General features: G+C 38.3%; 1 protein-coding gene across 1 annotated transcript in view; it reads right to left on the bottom strand.

Moving 5' to 3' along the window:
* Positions 1–2772: 2772 nt before the first annotated feature.
* AKR1D1 (aldo-keto reductase family 1 member D1) overlaps positions 2773–19436 on the bottom strand; it is a 42489-nt gene continuing 25825 nt past the window's right edge. Inside the window, exons 6-9 of the mRNA XM_030308517.1 lie at positions 15562–15671; positions 14216–14381; positions 5285–5367; positions 2773–3261 (exon numbers count right to left, since the gene is read on the bottom strand). Of these exons, the coding sequence (XP_030164377.1) occupies positions 3219–3261; positions 5285–5367; positions 14216–14381; positions 15562–15671 (402 nt within the window). The 3' untranslated portion in view covers positions 2773–3218. The remainder of the gene's footprint in view (positions 3262–5284; positions 5368–14215; positions 14382–15561; positions 15672–19436) is intronic.

Here is a 19436-nt window from a genome sequence, read left to right as displayed (position 1 = left end):
GTAAGAAGTTTATCGATTTTGTTAATTTTTTCAAGGAACCAGCTTTTAGTTTCATTGATCAGTTCTACTGTTTCGTTGTTGCTGCTGGTTCTATCACTTATTTCTGCTCTAATCTTTATTATTTGCCTCTTCTACTGACTTTAGGCTTCATTTGCTGTTCTTTTTCTATCTCTTTTAGGTATAAGTTTAGATCGTTTATTTGAGATTTTTCTTGCCTCTTGAGGTAGGCCTGTATTGCTATATAATTCCCTCTTAGTAGAGTTTTTGCTGCATCCTAGGGGTTTGGGATTGTTGTGTTTGCATTTTCATTTGTTTCCATGTATTTTTTTTTAATAACTTGATTTTCTGGTTGACCTATTCATGTTCTTTAACCTCCCTCTTGACTGAGGAATGGTGTATTTGTTTGCTAGGGCTGCTATAACGAAGTGCCACAAACCAAGTGGCTTAAACAACAGAAATATATCATCTCACAGTTCTGGAGGCCAGAAGCCTGAGATCAAGGTGTCACCAGGGTTAGTTCCTTCTAAGGGCTGTGAGGGAGAATCTGTTACACACCTCTCTGCTACCTTCAGGTGGTTTGCTGGAAAGGTTTAGGGTTCTTTTACTTGTAAAAGTATCACCCTGATCTCTGCCTTGATCTGTACATAGTGTTTTCCCTGTATGTTGTCTGTGTCCAAATTTTCCTTTTTTATAAGGCACCAGTCATACTGGATTAGGGGCCACCCTACTCTATTATGACCATATTGTAACAAATTACATACGCAATGACACTATTTCCAAATAAGGTCACATTCTGAGGTGCTAGGGACTATGACTTTAAGGTTTGAATTTTGAGGGGAGGAGTGGGATGAAATTCATCCCAAAATAGATGGGAAGCTTGAGAGGGATGAGAGCATAGGAAGAGGTGACATATGCAGAAACTCATATCAGACTGTCACTCTTTCCTGACCTTCCTGTTTTAAGTCTCCAACTCTTTCCCCCCATCTCTGTTATAACTAAGATAGGGTTCCACTCTTCTAATCTTAAGACATATTTTTTCCTCCTGAAAAATTGCAGGACTCTTTCTCAATGCCTTTATTTTAAAAATGGTTTGTTAGGTATGGTCCCTCCTCCACACCAGCCTCCCAAAATATTTTGAAGAAGTTTGATATCAGGCAACAGGGCTTAAGTTTCTGTTCTTGCACTGATACCCCTATTTCTTCCTTCTTCCCAGTGCTAAATGTCCAGTAAGAACTTAATCAAAGGTTTTTTGTTTTTTTTTTTTTAACTGAATTGAATTCAGATAATTTTTCCCCTTCCCTGCCTTTAGGAACAAAATGGAGATTCATGAGGTACAATAAGTCATCACATTTTATAATTTCTTGTAAACAAAATACTTTCCAGAAGACAGCATTATATTAGAATCAGTGGAAGCAGTGAGTATAGATCAAATTTTCTTGATAATTTCTCAGAAATGTATGTTTTCAGGTCACTGAAGATTATCTGTAAGCAATTGGTCTTGAAAGACATAATTTTTGAAGCACTCTCTTGGCTTGTGAGAGTGACTTAATATGAATGAAAAGAAAGACATTGCTCTAGTTGAATTGAAAATCAGTACATCTCTATTGCAGAATTCCAATAATCTTCTCACTCAAATATTAAAAATTTACATATAGTATAATTAATAGTGTACTTTTGAACTGCTAGTTTCTTGAAATTCAGTTATTCCAATAACACTTTCAAAGTACTAAGTATAATAATTTTTTCATAGTTTATTTATTTTGAGAGAGAAAGAGAGCACGAGTGGGGTAGGGGCAGAGAAAGGGAGGGAGAATTCCAATCAGGCTCCATGCTGTAAGCGCAGAGGCCGATGTGGGGCTCGAACCCATGAACTGTGAGATCATGACCCAAACTGAGATCCAGAATCAGATGCTTAACTGACTGAGCCACCCAGTCACCCCTAAGTACAAAAATTTTATAAAGCCCTTTTAAACTTTAATTTAATTTAATTTAATTTAATTTAATTTAATTTAATTTAAAGGTTTTATTTTTAAGTAATCTCTACACCCAATGTGGGACTTGAACTCACAACCCTGAGATCAAGAGTCACACACTGCACTGATTGAGCCATCCAGGCACTCCTAAAGTGTCCTTTTTGAATGTCTTCTTTTTTTTTTTTTTTTTTTAATTTTTTTTTTCAACGTTTATTTATTTTTCGGACAGAGAGAGACAGAGCATGAACGGGGGAGGGGCAGAGAGAGAGGGAGACACAGAATCTGAAACAGGCTCCAGGCTCTGAGCCATCAGCCCAGAGCCTGACGCGGGGCTGGAACTCCCGGACCGCGAGATCGTGACCTGGCTGAAGTCGGATGCTTAACCGACTGCGCCACCCAGGCGCCCCTTGAATGTCTTCTTTTAAAATAATCATCTTCGGATTATTTTATGATTCAGGATTTTATTTGTGTATGTTGGTTGTCTCAAGCCACTTCACATAATGATGTTTATAGGATGAGTAGAGCAAGAGTAATAGGCAGTGTAAGTATGGATCACTAGTTATGTTCACACACAAGCCCTTGAAAGCATGCAAGAGAGAACAAGCAATTATCAATCCCTCAAACTGGGTAAAAGCTAAACTAACCCCCATTGGGTGGAAACAAACAACTAAATCATTGTGTCTTCGGTGACCACTGTGCTGTTTAATTAGCTCTATTTTAAGACTTTTCTACACTTAGCCCCTTCTCTTTATACAAGGTGTAGCAAATCACTTCCTTGTTAATAATGCATGTGTGGATCTTATCTTGGCAGTGTCTAGATTACAGTCAGTGTTCCAAATCATCAAGGTCATTGTCAGCACTGGCTTGTGCCAGCTCTCCACCCTCTTTGTTGTCCTGTTAACTGCTAAAGTAAGGAGTTCAGACTTAATGGCAGTAATCAGATTCATGGGTTTCTTATCATCATATATTACCTCTGAAATCTCTCCTAAAGCCTAATGTCTTTCTGTCAGGAACCCAGAAGACCTTGATCTAATAAAATATTAGCTTATGGTTTCCAAACAATTATCTCAACATATTTAAACATCTTTTTCTTTACATACCTAAGCCAAAGTTATTTATCCTGCACAAAACTTGATAGAGTGTTAACATCAACACACCACTTAAGGATAGTAAAACCTTTTCATTTCTACATCTAAGGTTCTGGCGTGCATGGGAGGGAAAAATCCATTCAAGGGCACTCTGAAGTCAGTATTCCTCATGAAATGGGTATTCGGGATGATCACACCACCTGTCAAAACAATTCCCCAAAGAAAAAGTTCACTGTAAACGTTGCACAGCTGTCTGTTACTAGCATCCCTTGACAGTTTCACAGACCCCTCCCTCTCTCCTTAATTCATTCCTTCTCTGTTCTCACCCAGTCTCTTATTTTCCCTTGAGCCATCGTCTTTTACTGAAGCCCAGGATAGCATTCTGGGGTGTGTGTGTGTGTGTGTGTGTGTGTGCACGCGCGCGCGCCTGCCCATGGGTTCTTGTGCCCCTTCTCAACTTCTTCTTCCCTTCTGCTGTTTTGACACAGGCCTTCTATTCCAGTGATCTACATAAACATTTCTCCTCAAAATTCTATTACCCATCAGCATCACTCTCTTCTCAGAGGTTTTACCTGCCCTTCTCACTAGACCTCCTGAGAATCAAAAGTCTGAGATCTAGTAAAGTGATCAGTGAAGTAAATTTCTATGATAATGAATGTAACTCTTAAATAACAATGACGGAATAGTCAGTAAAAAAAGACTGGCATGTGTAATGTGCCTGCCATGACCATGTCTAAGATTCAATTCTCTGTTTCTCTGCAAGTATTATGAGCTTCATTTTTTTATTTTACCTTTTTTTAAGTAGGCTTCATGCCTAGCATGGATCCCAACATGGGGTCGAAATCATGACTGTGAGAACAAGACCTGAGCTGAGGTCAAAAGTCAGATACTTAACCGACTAAGCCACCTAGGTGCCCCAAGTACTGTGAGCTTTAAATTAAAATATTAATGTCAATGTCAAATCAAAGACCAACTGGATGAAAAACAGAAGAATCATGGCCTAGCATCCCTAAATTGTACATTTTTATGATTAGTGAAACCTAACGTTTGTTTCTCTTTGCTGATTTTTCTAGTTATTTCCTGATGAGTTATTTTCCCAGTGTAGCTGGAATTAGATATTAAATATGTCAAATGTCAAACTAAATAATGTCACCAACTATAAAAAAAAACAGTACAATGGATTGACTATCTCTTACTGTCTTTTCTTAATTTAATGATATTTATTCAATACAAATAGTTTATCTTCAACAGCTATTAATTAACCCATAAGTATTTGTTAGGTCTATGTTTATGTTTACTATTTTATTCCCAAGGCTAGGTGGTACCTTTTGATGTTGAATAATGTTTTACCCTGGAAAATTCACATTAGGAGGCTGTTGTATTAATTCAGAAATTGATTAAAAAATGTGATATTAGCATAGTTAGTGTACTTTCTGACTCACAAAAAATAGTAGGACCAATAAGATAAGTGTTCAAACTATATGAACTATCTTAATGAGCATTTTCTAAATGCTCACTTAGATTACAGATTACTAGTGAGGAATACTAATGAATAAAGGAAAAAAATGTGTATATATAAACATGTGTGTATATATATGTGTATATATATATGTATATACATACACTATATATGTATGAACTATATTGTTTTGTTATTTTAAAGGCCCTATACTATTTAGAAAATAAAGGGCTACTTCAGTTGATTGGCTGAATTTAGCAACATTTTGAAGGAGTGTAAGGATTTTGCTTGTGGGAATCAGCTAATAGGTGGACTTAGAAGCTCCAAATCTCATAGGCAGCCATTTAACTAAAACTCTAGGTTTTTAGTTTCTTACATGGTATTCTTTCTACTATACTATTCTCTTTCTTTTTTGTCGATAAGTTTGCTCTACGTTATGTATCACTTGATATTTAGGAAAAAATAAATAGGTTTGAATATTTGTGTTGCTGTTGTATTAACATATATACACTTGATGACTTAATTCTCTTCAAGATATTTAGCCTGCTATGCCTTAACCTAAGTCATGGGATGTCATAAATGCCAGAAATCTTATAAGTAAAACTATAGATTTGTAGGAAGTTCCTAGAGCGAATGTAATTTACCCAGACCTGTTTAATATTCAGAACATGCTGCCCACTGGCCTTTACCCCTGTGATTTCTATAGACCCAGAACAATCTAAAATCACTGGGCAGTACTTGATGGGTGGTCCCCCTGAACTCACATGAGCATCTCCACGAAGCGGACATTTTTATTCAAGGCCTCGATGGCCTTCATTTCTTCTTCTGTGAGAGAAAAGTCAAAGATCTGAAATAACAGAAATAAAAGATATTTTTGAAGATAGAAAATGGGTCAAGCCTGGGATCAGGGAGTGGGGCCAGCCATGGGAGCTCTTCAAAAATTTATGAACATCTTTAAAAGAATTATTCACCATGATCAAGTGGGATTTATTCCTGGGCTGCAAGGGTGGTTGCAAATCAATCAATGTGATATACCACATTAATAAAAGAAAGGGTATGAATCACATGATCCTCTCAATAGACGCAGAAAAAGCATTTGACAAAGTACAACATCCATTCATGATAAAAACCCTCAACAAAGTAGGCTTAGAGGGAACATAGCTCAACATCATAAAAGCCATATACAAAAAACCACAGCTAATATCATCCTCAAAGGGGAAAAATTGAGAGCTTTTCCCCTATAGTCAGACAAGGGTGTCCACTCTCACCACTGTTATTTGACATAGTACTGGGAGTCCTAACCTCAGCAATAAGGCAATGAAAAGAAACAGAAATCATCCAAATTAGCAGGGAAAGAGTCAAACTTTGACTCTTTACAGATGACATGATACTCTATATAGAAAACCAAAAAATTCTTCCCCAAAACTGCTAGCATCGATATGTGAATTTAGTAAAGTCACAGGATTCAAAATCAATGTGCAGAAATCTGTTGCATCTCTAAATACCAACAACAAAGCACAAAAAGAAATCAAGGAATCAATCCCATTTGTAAGTGCGCCCCAAACCATAAGATGCCTAGGAAGAAACCTACCCAAAGAGGTAAAAGATCTGTACTCTGAACACTATAAAACACTGATGAAAGAAATGGATGAAGACACAAATGGAAAAACATTCCATGCCAATGGATTAAAAGAATAAATATTGTTAAAATCCCTATATCACCCAAAGCAATCTACACATTCAATGCAATTCCCATCAAAATACCATCAGCATTTTTCATAGAACTAGAACAAACATTCCTAAAATTTGTATGGAACCACAAAAGACCCTGAAATAGACAAAGCAATTTTGAAAAAGAAAAGCAGAACTGGAGGCATCACAATTCCAGACTTTAAGAGCTACGTTACAGGGGTGCCTGGGTGACTCAGCCAGTTAAGCTTCTGACTCTTGGTTTCAGCTCAGATCATGATCTCGCACTTCGTGGGTTCAAGCCCTGGGTCAGGCTCTGAGCTGACAGCGTGGAGCCTGCTTGGGATCTTCTCTTTCTCTGACCCTCCTGCTCTCTCTCTCTCTCTCTCAAAATAAAAAACTTAAAAAAAAAAAAGCTATATTACAAAGCTGTAGTGATTAAGACAGTATAGTACTGTCATAAAAACAGACATATAGGTCAATGGAATAGAATAGAAAACCCAGAAAGGACCCACACTATAGGGCAACTAATCTGACAAAACAGAAAATAATATCCAATAGAAAAAAGACAGTCTTTTCGACAAATGGTATTGGGAAAACTGGACCACTTGACATCGCACACAAAAGTAAATTCAGAATGGATGAAAGACCTACATGTGAGACAGGAAACCATCAAAATCCTGAAGGAGAACACAGGCGTAAACCCATTGACATTGGCTGTAGTAACTTCTTACTAGACACGTCTCTAGAGGCAAGGGAAACAAAAGCAAAAGTAAACTATAGGGGCCTCATCAAAATAAAAAGCTTCTGCACAGCAAAGGAAACAATCAACAAAACTAAAAGGCAACTGACAGAATGGGAGAAGATACTTGCAAACGACCTATCTGATCAACGGTTAGTATCCACAATCAGTAAAGAACTTATCAAACTCAACACCCCCAAAAAACTAGTCATCCACTTAAAAAATGGGCAGAAGATACGATCTGACATTTTTTTCCAAAGAAGACATACAGATGGCTAACGGGTACATGAAAAGATGCTCAACATCACTCATCACCAGGGAAATGCAAATCAAAACCACAATGAGCTATTTCCTCACACCTGTCAGAATGACTAAAATTAACAACATGGGAAACAACAGATGTTGGTGAGAATGAGAAGAAAGGGGAACCCTCTTGCACTGTCGGGGGGAGTGCAAACTGGTGCAGCCATTCCGGAAAACAGTATGGAGGTTCCTCAAAAAGTTAAAAATAGAACTATCTTATGACCCAGAAATTGCACTATTAGGTGTTTATACAAAGGATAAAAACATACTGATTTACAGGGGCACACGCACCTTGATGTTTATAGCAGTGTTATTAATAAACAGCCAAAAAAACCTCCAAAAAACAAAAATAAATAAAAAAACAAAAACAACAGCCAAATTATGGAAAGAGCCTAAACGTCTGTCAACTGATGAATGAAAGAAGAAAATGTGAGATATGTATAATGGAATATTACTCAGCCATCAAAAAGAATGAAATCTTGCCATTTGCAATGACATGGATGGAGCTATAGGGTATTATGGTAAGTGAAATAAGTCAGAGAAAGACATATACCATATGATGTCACTCACATGTGAAGTTTAAGAAAGAAAACAGCAAAACAGATGAACCTGCGGGCTGGGGGGAAGAAAATCAGGAAACAGACTCTTAACTATAGAGAACAAACTGAGGGTTGATCGACAGAGGTGTGGGGGGGATGGACTAGATGAGTGATGGGGATTAAGGAGGGCACTTGGGATACACACTGGGTGTTATATGTAAATGAGGAATCCCTAAATCCTACTTCTGAAACCAATATTATACTGTATGTTAACTAACTAGAACGTAAATTTAAAAACCAATACAAAGATTGTTAATTTGTTTCTTTCAGTTCTGTCAGGTGTTTCAGTTCTTCACTTCTGTTGAAACTCTGTTATTTAGTGACAAACACATAAAAGATTTTTTTTATGGTTTTTTTTTCTTTTTCTTTCTTTTTTTTTTTTTTTTTTTTTTTTTTTTTTTTGAGAGCAGGGGAGGGCAGAGAGAGAAAATCCCAAGCAGGCTCTGTGACGTCAGCACAGAGCCCAGTAAGGGACTCAATCTCATGAACTGTGAGATCATGACCTGAGCCGAAATCAAGAGTGGAACACTTAACCAACTGAGCCCCCCAGGCACCCCAAAAGACTTTACGTCAAACAGAAATTTATGACTGTCTGCAAATGAGGAAGAAGTTGGGCTGGTGCTGGGGGGCCACACCCAACATGGAATTCTATTCTTTGTCTTAGAAATACCCCTGATGGAGTCATCGTGAGGGACATTCCAAATGCTCTGCAACAACACGTGTTTAGGACGTGTTAGGACTCTTAAAATTCCATGAGTGAAGAATTTTTTATTGTTTCTGGATATTATGCTGAACTTCCTATTCTGGACTAGGGCCTCTGTGCTGTGTTTTTAAAAATATTCCCTAGTCTCTAAATTTGCTTATGTACTTTTTAACTTTTAATTAAAAAAAATAAGTTTATTTATTTTTTGGAGAGAGAGCATACGTGGGCATAAGCGGGGGAGGGGCCGATAGCGAGGGAGACAGAAATCTAAGCAGGCTCCTCACTGTCAGCACAGAGCCTGACTTAAGGCTCTAACTCACAGACCATGAGATCAACCAAGAGTCAGACACTTGACCAACTGAGCCCCCCAGGCGCCCCCATGCTGCCATTCTTTTTTTTTTTTTTAATTTTATTTTTTATTTTTTAAAATTTACATCCGAATTAGCCCACGCTGCCATTCTTAAAGACCATGCTTCAGAGTTTTAGGAGTAAGTCTCCCCACAGCACTTGCTGACAGCTGCAAAATAATCTCATTTTCCTTCAGGAAGTGTTCCTCTTCATGGATGGGTTTCTGTACCTCAGGCCTAGAGTCCGTCCGATAAACTCCAGGGTGCTGGGCACATCTCTTCCCCCTCCGGGTTGCTCACCTGAACTTTTAATTTGATTTGTTTTGGGGTGCCTGGGTGGCTCAGTCAGTTGAGCGTCAGACTTCGGCTCAGGTCATGATCTCACGGTTGGTGGGTTCGAGCCCAGCGTCCAGCTCTATGCTGACAGCTCAGAACCTGGAACCTGCTTCGGATTCATTGTCTCCCTTTCTCTCTCTCTGCCCCTCCTCTGCTCATGCTCTGTCTCTCTCTCTGTCTCTCAAAAATGAGTAAACATTTAAGAAATTTTAATTTGCTTTGTTTTAGACTCAATCATTTCTCTTATCATTTTTAAATGTCATCTTCTACCTTTTAAATATATTACATTTTCATTGTTTTATTTTAGCTTGCACACTTTATGCTCTGGTTTTATAACTGTTCTTTATTTACATTTCAATATTTAACTTTAGCTTATTTACATTTTTAACATTTGTTTTGATTATAATTATCTTCTACTTATTGTTTTATCTCGCTATCCCTTAACTTTTATTTTAGTAATTTACATTTATAAGTTTTAATTATATAATACATAAATATATGCTTTTTTGTAAAAATTAAAACACCAAAGAAGCATATGGACATGTATGAAATAAGTGGAAGGTCTCCTTCTTACCTACCACCCCAGTCCTATTCTTCATCCCAGACATTTCTTCCAAACATTCAGCACACTAAGAGCAAAATGCAATTGTATCATATCTTTTTTGCAGACTAATGCAACTTTCTTTCATTCATATAATATGTCTTGGTTATCTATTCTGTCAAAATACATAGATTAACTTTGTACATAGATTGTAACTACTGCATTCGTTATAGATATAACCTGATTTACCTAATCATTTCCCCGATGGATTACTTCCCAGTGCTCTTTTCAGGGAATGCTTTTCTTTGATTATTTATCATCCAAGTATTGAGTTTATGAGATTGTGTAAGGAATCACAATTTGCATAACATAGAAACGGTCATGACTGGGCCAGTCACTTACAAAATAAATCCTTACTCAAACTTCCTTTTTGCTTAACATCAGGCCCACTTTTTAAGTGTTGGTGAGTCATTTTCCGACTCCAGTGAATATGTAACGTAAAGCGAAGTCACAAATCTTGCCAAAGATGCAGGATTTCATGAAGTCATTGACAGCGATCTTGGAGGTTTGCTCTAACTACAGGCAAAGTCTTTTTCAAATAGGAATTTAATGCAGTTAAAAACTACTTTGGTAGATATATCAAAAGAATGATCTGAAAGAAAAAGCCAAAGGATTAATAATCTCCTTCATATGAAGCTCTGTGAAATTTTACCAGAATTATTCTCTTTATAATCACTTAGCAAAAACTTTTGTGAAGAATGTCAAGAATGTCACATTCTGTTATCATGTAATTTTGTCAAGCATATTTTAAAAAATCGATCCTGATTCACTCAGTTTGTTCTAACATTTAGTACACATATGCAGTTGTAATGTAAATTTTGTTGAATGTAAAATAACTAAAATTACTTTCATAATTTTCAGTTTTAATTTTAAGGTAAACTTCCAAATTCCTTCTCCCTCCATTATTTCTATGCAATGTTTTTCTTTAGTTTATGTGGATTGATTTGCATTTTTTTTCATGGCACAAATTATCCTGTTACTCACTTTTTCAGGATCTCATATTATAAAACTGAGTGCCTGATATTCCTACCACCTCCATCTGCTTCTCTGATGGTATAGGTTTCAAGAAGAAGAAAGTATTAATTGTAAGTATAAATGTTGAAAGATCTACTAGGACAAGGACAGAAAAATGATTGTTGGATCTGGCAATGAGGAGGTCACTGGTGACCTTGACAAGCTGTTTCAATGGAATGGTCAGGTGAAAGCTTGGTTTCAATGGGTTTAAGGGAGACTGGGGGAAAGGGACTTGGAGGCTGTGATAATAGAATTCTCTTTTAAGGGGTTTGCTGTAAACAGGAAGAAAGAAAAGGATAATATGTGGAGGGGAAAGTGAGTCTAGATTGGATTTTACCTTTTAAGATTGAGGTCACAGCATGTTTGTATATTGATGGGAGTTATGCAGTAGAGAGATAATGCAGGAGAGAGAGGGGGATGTTTGGGGGGTATGGAGGAGCTATTAGGTGTAACAGTGGGAGTAACAGTGGGAATTGGTTGCTGAAATATATGGGGCGAGATCATCGTGGGAGAGGAGATTAAAGAACTATAAGGCAGGGTGATTGGAAGGACCATCCCTATGTATGTTGAATTCATGAAGAATTGTGATGCGAGGAGTGTTGGAGAGAAGGAAAGTGAATCAAGAGATAAAACCTTCAAGGAATGGGGATCAGTGGATGATGGTAACAGGCTGGATAGTGGGTGGTATAATTTGATTTTTTGTTGTTTCATTGTTAAAAATATCCTGCTTTTTTATTTTCTTCATTGTCACCCTTAATTTTATATAGTTTTTTTTAATTTTTTTTTCAACGTTTATTTATTTTTGGGACAGAGAGAGACAGAGCATGAACGGGGGAGGGGCAGAGAGAGAGGGAGACACAGAATCGGAAACAGGCTCCAGGCTCCGAGCCATCAGCCCAGAGCCTGATGCGGGGCTCGAACTCACGGACCGCGAGATCGTGACCTGGCTGAAGTCGGATGCTTAACCGACTGCGCCACCCAGGCGCCCCTTTATATAGTTTTTAAGTTTATGGTTTAACTTAATCTTTATTACACAATTTTTTATTTCTATGACTTTTTCTTCTTTTATTGTAAATATATTTAAGTTTCCCTTTATGTTTTGTGGATATTTCCTATCTTATACAATATTTTTTAAGGCTTATTTTACCTCAGTTTCTTCTAACATTTAGTACACATATGCAATTATAATGTAAATTTTATTGAATGTAAAATAACTAAAATTACTTTCATAATTTTCAGTTTAGAAGGGAATAATTTTCTATTTTGTCAAATATTGGTTTTAACACCCAGCAAAATTTGTGGTGGTAGGGCAAGTCTAAACCCTGTAGAGTGGAAATTGGCTGTGAATTCAGCTGTCATTTTCTTTGTAAATTTGTATCTCTTTCATGTTTTCTTGTGGTATGTGAACCTCTGAACTCCAATCCCTTATTATCTGGGCTATGGAAATATATGGGATATAGCAGAATTAGTTGCAATAAAAATTTTAAGGAAAATGACAGTTCTTCCAGTACAAAATTGTAATTCACAAAATGATATAAACTCCAAAGGTTTTAACCTTCCATTGCACAGACTACTAGTAACTACTCTCAATCTCTGAACAGTAAAATTTTGAATCCATGAAAACATTTGTTTCAGGTGCATTAAAACTTGTTTTAATTTTTGATGAACCAATACATTAGCCATGCAGATATCCTATTGTTTTAAGATGGCTGAAAACAGTGTCAACCTCTTTTAGTAAGAAGTACTTTGGTAAGTGCTAAAATACTGTGAGTAGTAGTATAACTGTTTATCATTCTTTGCCCTTTTTGCTAGTAACAGAATCCCCTTTTTCCTTTTATGAACTTCTCTTCTATCATCTCGTAGGGTTGTTTGTCACATGAACCCATTTCCAGTACAGGATGTAGTCCAAGGGGGCAATCAAAGTGTCTTATTCACTGGATACAATGATTAATATGGCAGAGGCTCATGGCCCACAAAGGGACAATCAGGGATAGAGACCCTCACAGAAGCCTTTACCTATGATCATGTTCACTGAATATGAGTAATAGGTTAGCCGGGAGATGTCAGGGACTGTTTGTGCTGCCACGTGGAGACAGAGAAGGTAAGGGGTGGGGGGGAGTACAGAGGAACGGAGAGAACTCAGTCCTTTTATAAATCATTTGCATACCTGTGCCCAGTCACGTCTGATGTATCCATGGAATTTACAGTTCTGTGACCCAATAAATCATGTCTCTCTTTCTTTGGTAAGTTTGAGTTGCATTCTGTCATGGGGTAGCAAAAGATCTCTGAAGATAAATTGTCTAATATCATGAATATCTTCCCATGGGAGTGTTTATATTTCCACTCTATTATTTAAAAATGGTGATATAATATTTCATTATACAAATATATTATAATTTGTTTTATAAGATTCTACTGGAGATTGTTTCCAGGTTTTAAAAATGATAAATCATGCAATAGTAAACATCCATGTTTGTATGCATGTATGTGTAAATATAGGATCGAGATTGTTGGGTCAAATGGATATGTGGGTTTGAATTTTGATGGCTATGGATAAGTGACATCCTGCTTCTCCAAATCTTAAGCCAATTAATGTTTCTAACAGGAGTATATGCAAGTATATGCAATATGTTTTCCCACATATTCAATATTCTGATTATTTTCCCATCTGAGGGGATAAATACTATCTCATTTTCCTCTTTAATTACGAGCAAGACAAAAGCAGCTCACTTTCTTAAGTTATTAACTAATGAGTAATTACTTTTGCATGGTACTTTTCTATGGCTGTATTTACCTAGCAGTTTAGTCTTGAGTAGTAGGCAAGGTAATCTAATCACTCATTTGTCTAGTGGCCTCTTTTCTCGCCTGTAAGTCACCGTGCTGATCATGGAGTATTTACGGAGGAAATAAAGGCAAGTGACATTCATGAAGTCTAATGATCTTCTTCAATGATTTCCAAGTTTGTTCCTCACTTCTACCAGAGCCATTAAGAAGGTGGAAAGTTTACTTTTAGGAATTTCAAGTTCTATACCTTCTATTGCTCCTGTGCTGGTGGAGAAGTGAGTAGGTAAGAGTCAATAGGTAAGGAAACAGAAGAGTAAGGGAGCTAGGTAATGTACAAGCAGCATGGAAACCCTCAAAGTACTAGGGACTCTCTCAAACTCAGCTACAGTTAAATTCAGACCTAGAGAGTGTGGATTGGGGAGCAGGTATAAAAGAAAATGTGAAGGCATTACAACTTATTAAATTAACAGAAAGTTCTCTAAAACAAAGCAAAACAAAAAAAGCAAAACAAAAAAACCCCAAACTCCAAAACAAAAATGCCTTCTAGGTTTTACATGTACTGAAGCAGTTCTCTTACTTGAAAGTTTTCTTTGATCCTTTCAGGGTTAAAGCTTTTAGGAATAACAACCACTCCTCTCTGGATGTTGAAACGCAAAACAACTTGAGCTGCTGTCTTCTTGTATTTTTTCCCCAATGAGTTTAGAAGTTCATCCTTTAACAAAGGTGGGGATGATACATTCACCCTTGAAAAAAATCAAAACGTGCATCATATTTAGCTCGAGTCATGACAACGGATGGTTAGTCCATCGCCCTCCTCCTCCGTCTCCCTACCCACCTGTTCACCTACCGGGACACTTCGGGTCACCTGTAACCAGTTTCTTGGAGTGCAGAGCACTCAGTGAAGAGTTGCTCTTTTTTTTTTAATTTTTAAAATTTATTTTGGGAGAGAGAGTGTGAGCAGGGCGAGGGGCAGAGGGAGAGAGAGAGAGAGAGAGAGAGAGAGAGAGAAATAGCAAGCAGGCTCCATACCACCAGTGTGGAGCCTGAGGCAGAGCACAAGCTCACAAACTGTGAGATCATGACCTGAGCCAAAGTCAAGAGTTGGAGACTTAACCACTGAGCCACCCAGGCACCCCGAAGGGTTGCTTTTATCAGGAAAAGATAAAGAGGTAAATTTATAGAGCTGTGTCTTTCAGAGGGTAAATAGTGCTTCTTGGGTGAGTCTTACGGAGATAACTGGGTTAGAAGTAGGTACACAGGGGAAGGCTCTGTTGGAGCAAACAGAGGCACAACTCTCGGAGTCATCTTCGAGTAGAAAAATTTCTACTTAAGTGTGTTGAACACATCACACACAGCACAAGTGCTGCCACTGAACACAGAGCTCAAACAATTCTCTGCGGCGCCTGGGTGGCTCAGTCTGGTAAGCGTCTGACTTTGGCTCAGGTCATGATCTTATGGTTTGTGGGTTCAAGCCCTGCATCAGGCTCTGGGCTGAGAGCTGGGAGCCTGGAGCCTGCTTCAGATTTGGCCCCTCCTCTGCTTGTGTGCCCTGGCACTGTGTTCTCTCTCTGTGTCAAAAATAAACATTTTAAAAAAAGAAAAAAGAAAAAAAATCAAAAATTTCAGGATCTGGTCATGGAGAATCTTTGTCAAGTAATACCTAAACTAACATTTATGGAGCATTTCCTATGTTTCAGGCACTGCTAGGCAATTTTACACATACAGTATAATCAATTCTTACCCCACCTTTGTGAGGGAGGTTTTATTAGCTCCAATTTGTATACACAGAGAATGGCTCAAAGAGGGTTAAGTTACTTTCTTAAAATCACAGAGCCAAATAGTCATGTCATTCAAGTAACTCACATTAGTCTCACATTCTACACCAAAAGAAACACTCCTGAGCAGACATAGAGCCTTACTTACCAGCTTGGATTCCTTGAGGTCCCCAGAGGGCTATATGCGATAATGACAATGTCATGTTGTTGGCAAAATTTCAAGAGTTTGGGCTGGGTAAAATACGGATGGCACTCAACCTACATGGTTGCATTGGAGGGCAGAGCACAAAATCAAAGCCTTGTAGTGAATGCAGTTTTACACAGTTTTTAAAAAGTTCTTCAATAAAACCCATCTAAAAGCATCATGGATAATGAGGCAAATGCTGAATATTGTTCTTAACAAGGAAGTTTTTGTTATGGTGAGATTACTTACAACATGGTTAGTGGGGTCACCACCTGTGGATTAATTCTAAAATAAACGGGGAGCGAATTCAATTTCATGTAACTATCACAGTGTAAAGCTTTAACGGAACAGACTTAATTATTTATAGTGACCATTCCAGCAAATACAATTTTCTAGGACAACAATACAGTCTCAAGGTTCAGATTAGAGTCTCGATACGGAGCAGCGACATGTTGCTGAAGCCTTTTCTCTGTAGCTATCAAGCATCTAAGAACATTTTCACAAGAGGTAGAGCATGCATAAAATGAAATTTAAAGATGTATTTTGTCTTCTTGGCCGAGAGTTCCTTACACCGCCCAGTGCAAGCCTACATCCATCTTCAGTGTCTCATTGGCAAGAGTCCCGCACTAAAAATGTTTGTGTCACAAAGTCCTTCGCAAAGTTTCTTTTAACCCCTCTGGTAATTTTGGGCCTGTGCTTTTCTTTCCTTTTTAAATTAAAATCAACCAAGGCTGAATTAAAATAGTTGTAGTATTTAATTATTATTTTCACTGTCTGGTTTGAGTTCTAGAAGGCCCAAGGACCCGCTCGCTACCTATGAATTTGCAAAGATAAAACTGGGCCTCTTAGTGGTGGGTCTTATTCCCATTCTCATTTGATATACTTTTTTTTTCTCCCTGACATAATCTTGTTCCCTTACCCTAAGAAACACTTGTGGGTTTTCTCTCCTTTGGAACATTTCTTAAACAATTCTAAAAAGTAACACAGAAACTAAAATAAGGCAGGAATCACACTTCTTAGTGTTTCCTTCCAACATCACTCGCTGCTTTTTCATTTCCAGTTGCATCTGTTATTGGTAGACCAGTCTCCCCAAAATATGTACTTCATCATGTCACTCACTGCTTAGAAACTAAGTATGAATTCCTTCATTTCATGCCTACCGGCTCACTCCAAACACAGCCGTTCGGTCTCCCCACAAGGACTCCTTTCTAATCAGATTGCAGTGCTGTGGCCTGTCTCTGGCCTATTAATGTAGAAGCAGGTATGTGTATACGTGTATGTAAATATGTGTGTGTATGTTTATATATACATTAAATGGTTTTATAACCTACTCTTTGAAAAAGGATTTCATATGGTTTGTGGCAAAAGATATACATAATAAGGCAATTAGAGTTAGAAACAGAACAAATAGGTATGTGCATGTTGAGTCTATGACTGAACTGAATCTGTGAATGGCAATTTGGGATGATACAGAGTTGCACTAAGTAACATCCGAGAAACATCTACTCAACAAAAACTTGAGAGTTAATATATACACTCAAATAACATAACATAACCTAATTTAATATAAATGTTTGCATAAGCAGTTCTTTTTTTAAAAATTTTCAATGTTTATTTTTAAGAGAGAGAGACAGAGAGACAGAGACAGAGAGAGAGTGTAAGTGGGTGAGGGGCAGAGAGAGGGAATCCGAAGGAGGCTCCAGGCTCTAAGCTGTCAGCACAGAGCCCGACGTGGGGCTCGAACACACGAACCGCGAGATCATGACTTGAGCTGAAGTCGGATGCTTAACTGATTGAGCCACCCAAGCACCCCTGCATAGACAGTTCTTAGGTAAAAATCCTGGGGCGTATCACTAACGGGACACCCAGTGAGGGAAATGTGGGGGTGGGAGTGGATAAGCTATTAAGATCCATGTGCATATGAACACAGAGAACCACATTCCTTTTTTTTTCAGAGCACTTCTCTCAGTTTCTAACTATCAATAACTTCTGTGATTGTTTGATGTCTGTTCCACACTAGAGAGCTAGTGCCCCGAGAGGAAGGGCTGTATCTGTCTTTGGTCACTTATGCATGCCTGGAACCTAGCAAAGTGCGTGGCATAAGGCCAGTGCTCAATGGCTGTTGAATGAATGGAAATGGTACCTATACAGACAGACAGGACCAAGCCAGAATCTTAGAAAGAATTACTGGTCCTGCAGACTTTACAGAAGGGCTCCATCAGCACTGCAGCTTGGTGGGGTCATTTGAGGCCAGCAGATGATCCTTGTTGGGTCTGCTGGCACCGGAGGCCGAGTTTAAGGTGAAGGGCAGTGACGGTGTCTGATGTCACAGGGCCTTGATGCCAGTGTTGCCCTGGAACTTCGTCATTTCTTTTTTTTTTTTAATTTTTTTTTCAACGTTTTTTATTTATTTTTGGGACAGAGAGAGACAGAGCATGAACGGGGGAGGGGCCGAGAGAGAGAGAGACACAGAATCGGAAACAGGCTCCAGGCTCTGAGCCATCAGCCCAGAGCCCGACGCAGGGCTCGAACTCACGGACCGCGAGATCGTGACCTGGCTGAAGTCGGACGCTTAACCGACTGCGCCACCCAGGCGCCCCTGAACTCCGTCATTTCTAAGGAGAAGGATGACTAAGCACACTTGCTTCCTTCTTTGCCAGGGACTGGTTATGGCCCTTTGTGGATGGGCCACTGGAGATGCGGTCTTTACTTTTTCTTGTTGACTATGTAAAACTGATGTCACTTCTCAGTGTCTTGACATGTTTGGGGCTTTTTCTTCAACACTATTTGGTAGCGTGGGACTTGAGATAGCAAAATCTCACAAGGTGAAGTTAAGCTGGACAGAAGCTGTGAAGGAAGATGTTAACCTCATCCTCTGTCTTTCTGTAAAAAAACTATGTTGAATTTTCCTTTCATTAATTAAATCACTCAAAAAAAATTTATTGCTTCCCAAGTCAGATGTCTGTGACTTAGGCATAGTGAGTAGGGTTAGGAAAAAAAATGAAGAATTTGGAGATCTTTCCTTTCTCCCCCTCCCCCTCCTTCATTTGTTAGAATTGGGTGTATAAAAATTAAAAGACCTGAGCTAAGGTCTAATTCAAAGGTCTCCTTTGAATTAGGCTGGGAAAACACTGCATGACAAATTGCCCACCAGGAAGACTTTCGGAGAGACTAAGCCAGGGATGGAGCCTGGGAGACACATGTCTTTGTGTCAACACAGACATCTTGGACAGAACTAGGGAAGTTTGGAATGCTCGATTCTGAGAATTAGTAGGGAGCAAGGTCATATTCTATGTGACTTTGTTCATAAAGTCCACGGAAAAATAGACAAATCTGCAAATTATACTTTAAATTTATTCTAATGGGAAAGTTAATTTTTAAATATGTGAATTTTGACTTATGCAAGGTCTCCAGGTATGTATCCCTCATAGATAAAATGTGTCCGCTCTGTATGAGGCCCACAGTATGCTCACCGTGATCTTGAACGGAAAGCTGCTCTTTTTTGTGTCTCTGGAGTAGAGGTGGTCCTACTCAATGCACAGGGTAATGGCTGGCCGGCCAGTAGACCTGCACTTTGATCTGTGCTATCTCTATAGGGTTGATACACTCTGCCTTCAGACACCATGAAACACATGAATAGGCTATGATCTTCCAACATGCTCTTTGTCATGAGAAGACACACTGTCAAATTCCTCATTTTTCATTCTGAGGTCAAAAATCGCCATCTTTCTTTATATATTTGTAAGAAGAAATGTGTGTGTCATTTCAGCCTTTTAGTTATCTAATTTTTTAAATAACAGAGGTTTCCTAGTGCCTCTTTTCTTTTTCATTGTTTTTTA

This window comes from Lynx canadensis, chromosome A2 (assembly GCF_007474595.2).
Source record: "Lynx canadensis isolate LIC74 chromosome A2, mLynCan4.pri.v2, whole genome shotgun sequence".
NCBI lineage: Eukaryota > Metazoa > Chordata > Mammalia > Carnivora > Felidae > Lynx > Lynx canadensis.
Note: the sequence above shows the minus strand (reverse complement) of the source record. Positions and strands in the feature narration are given on the sequence as shown.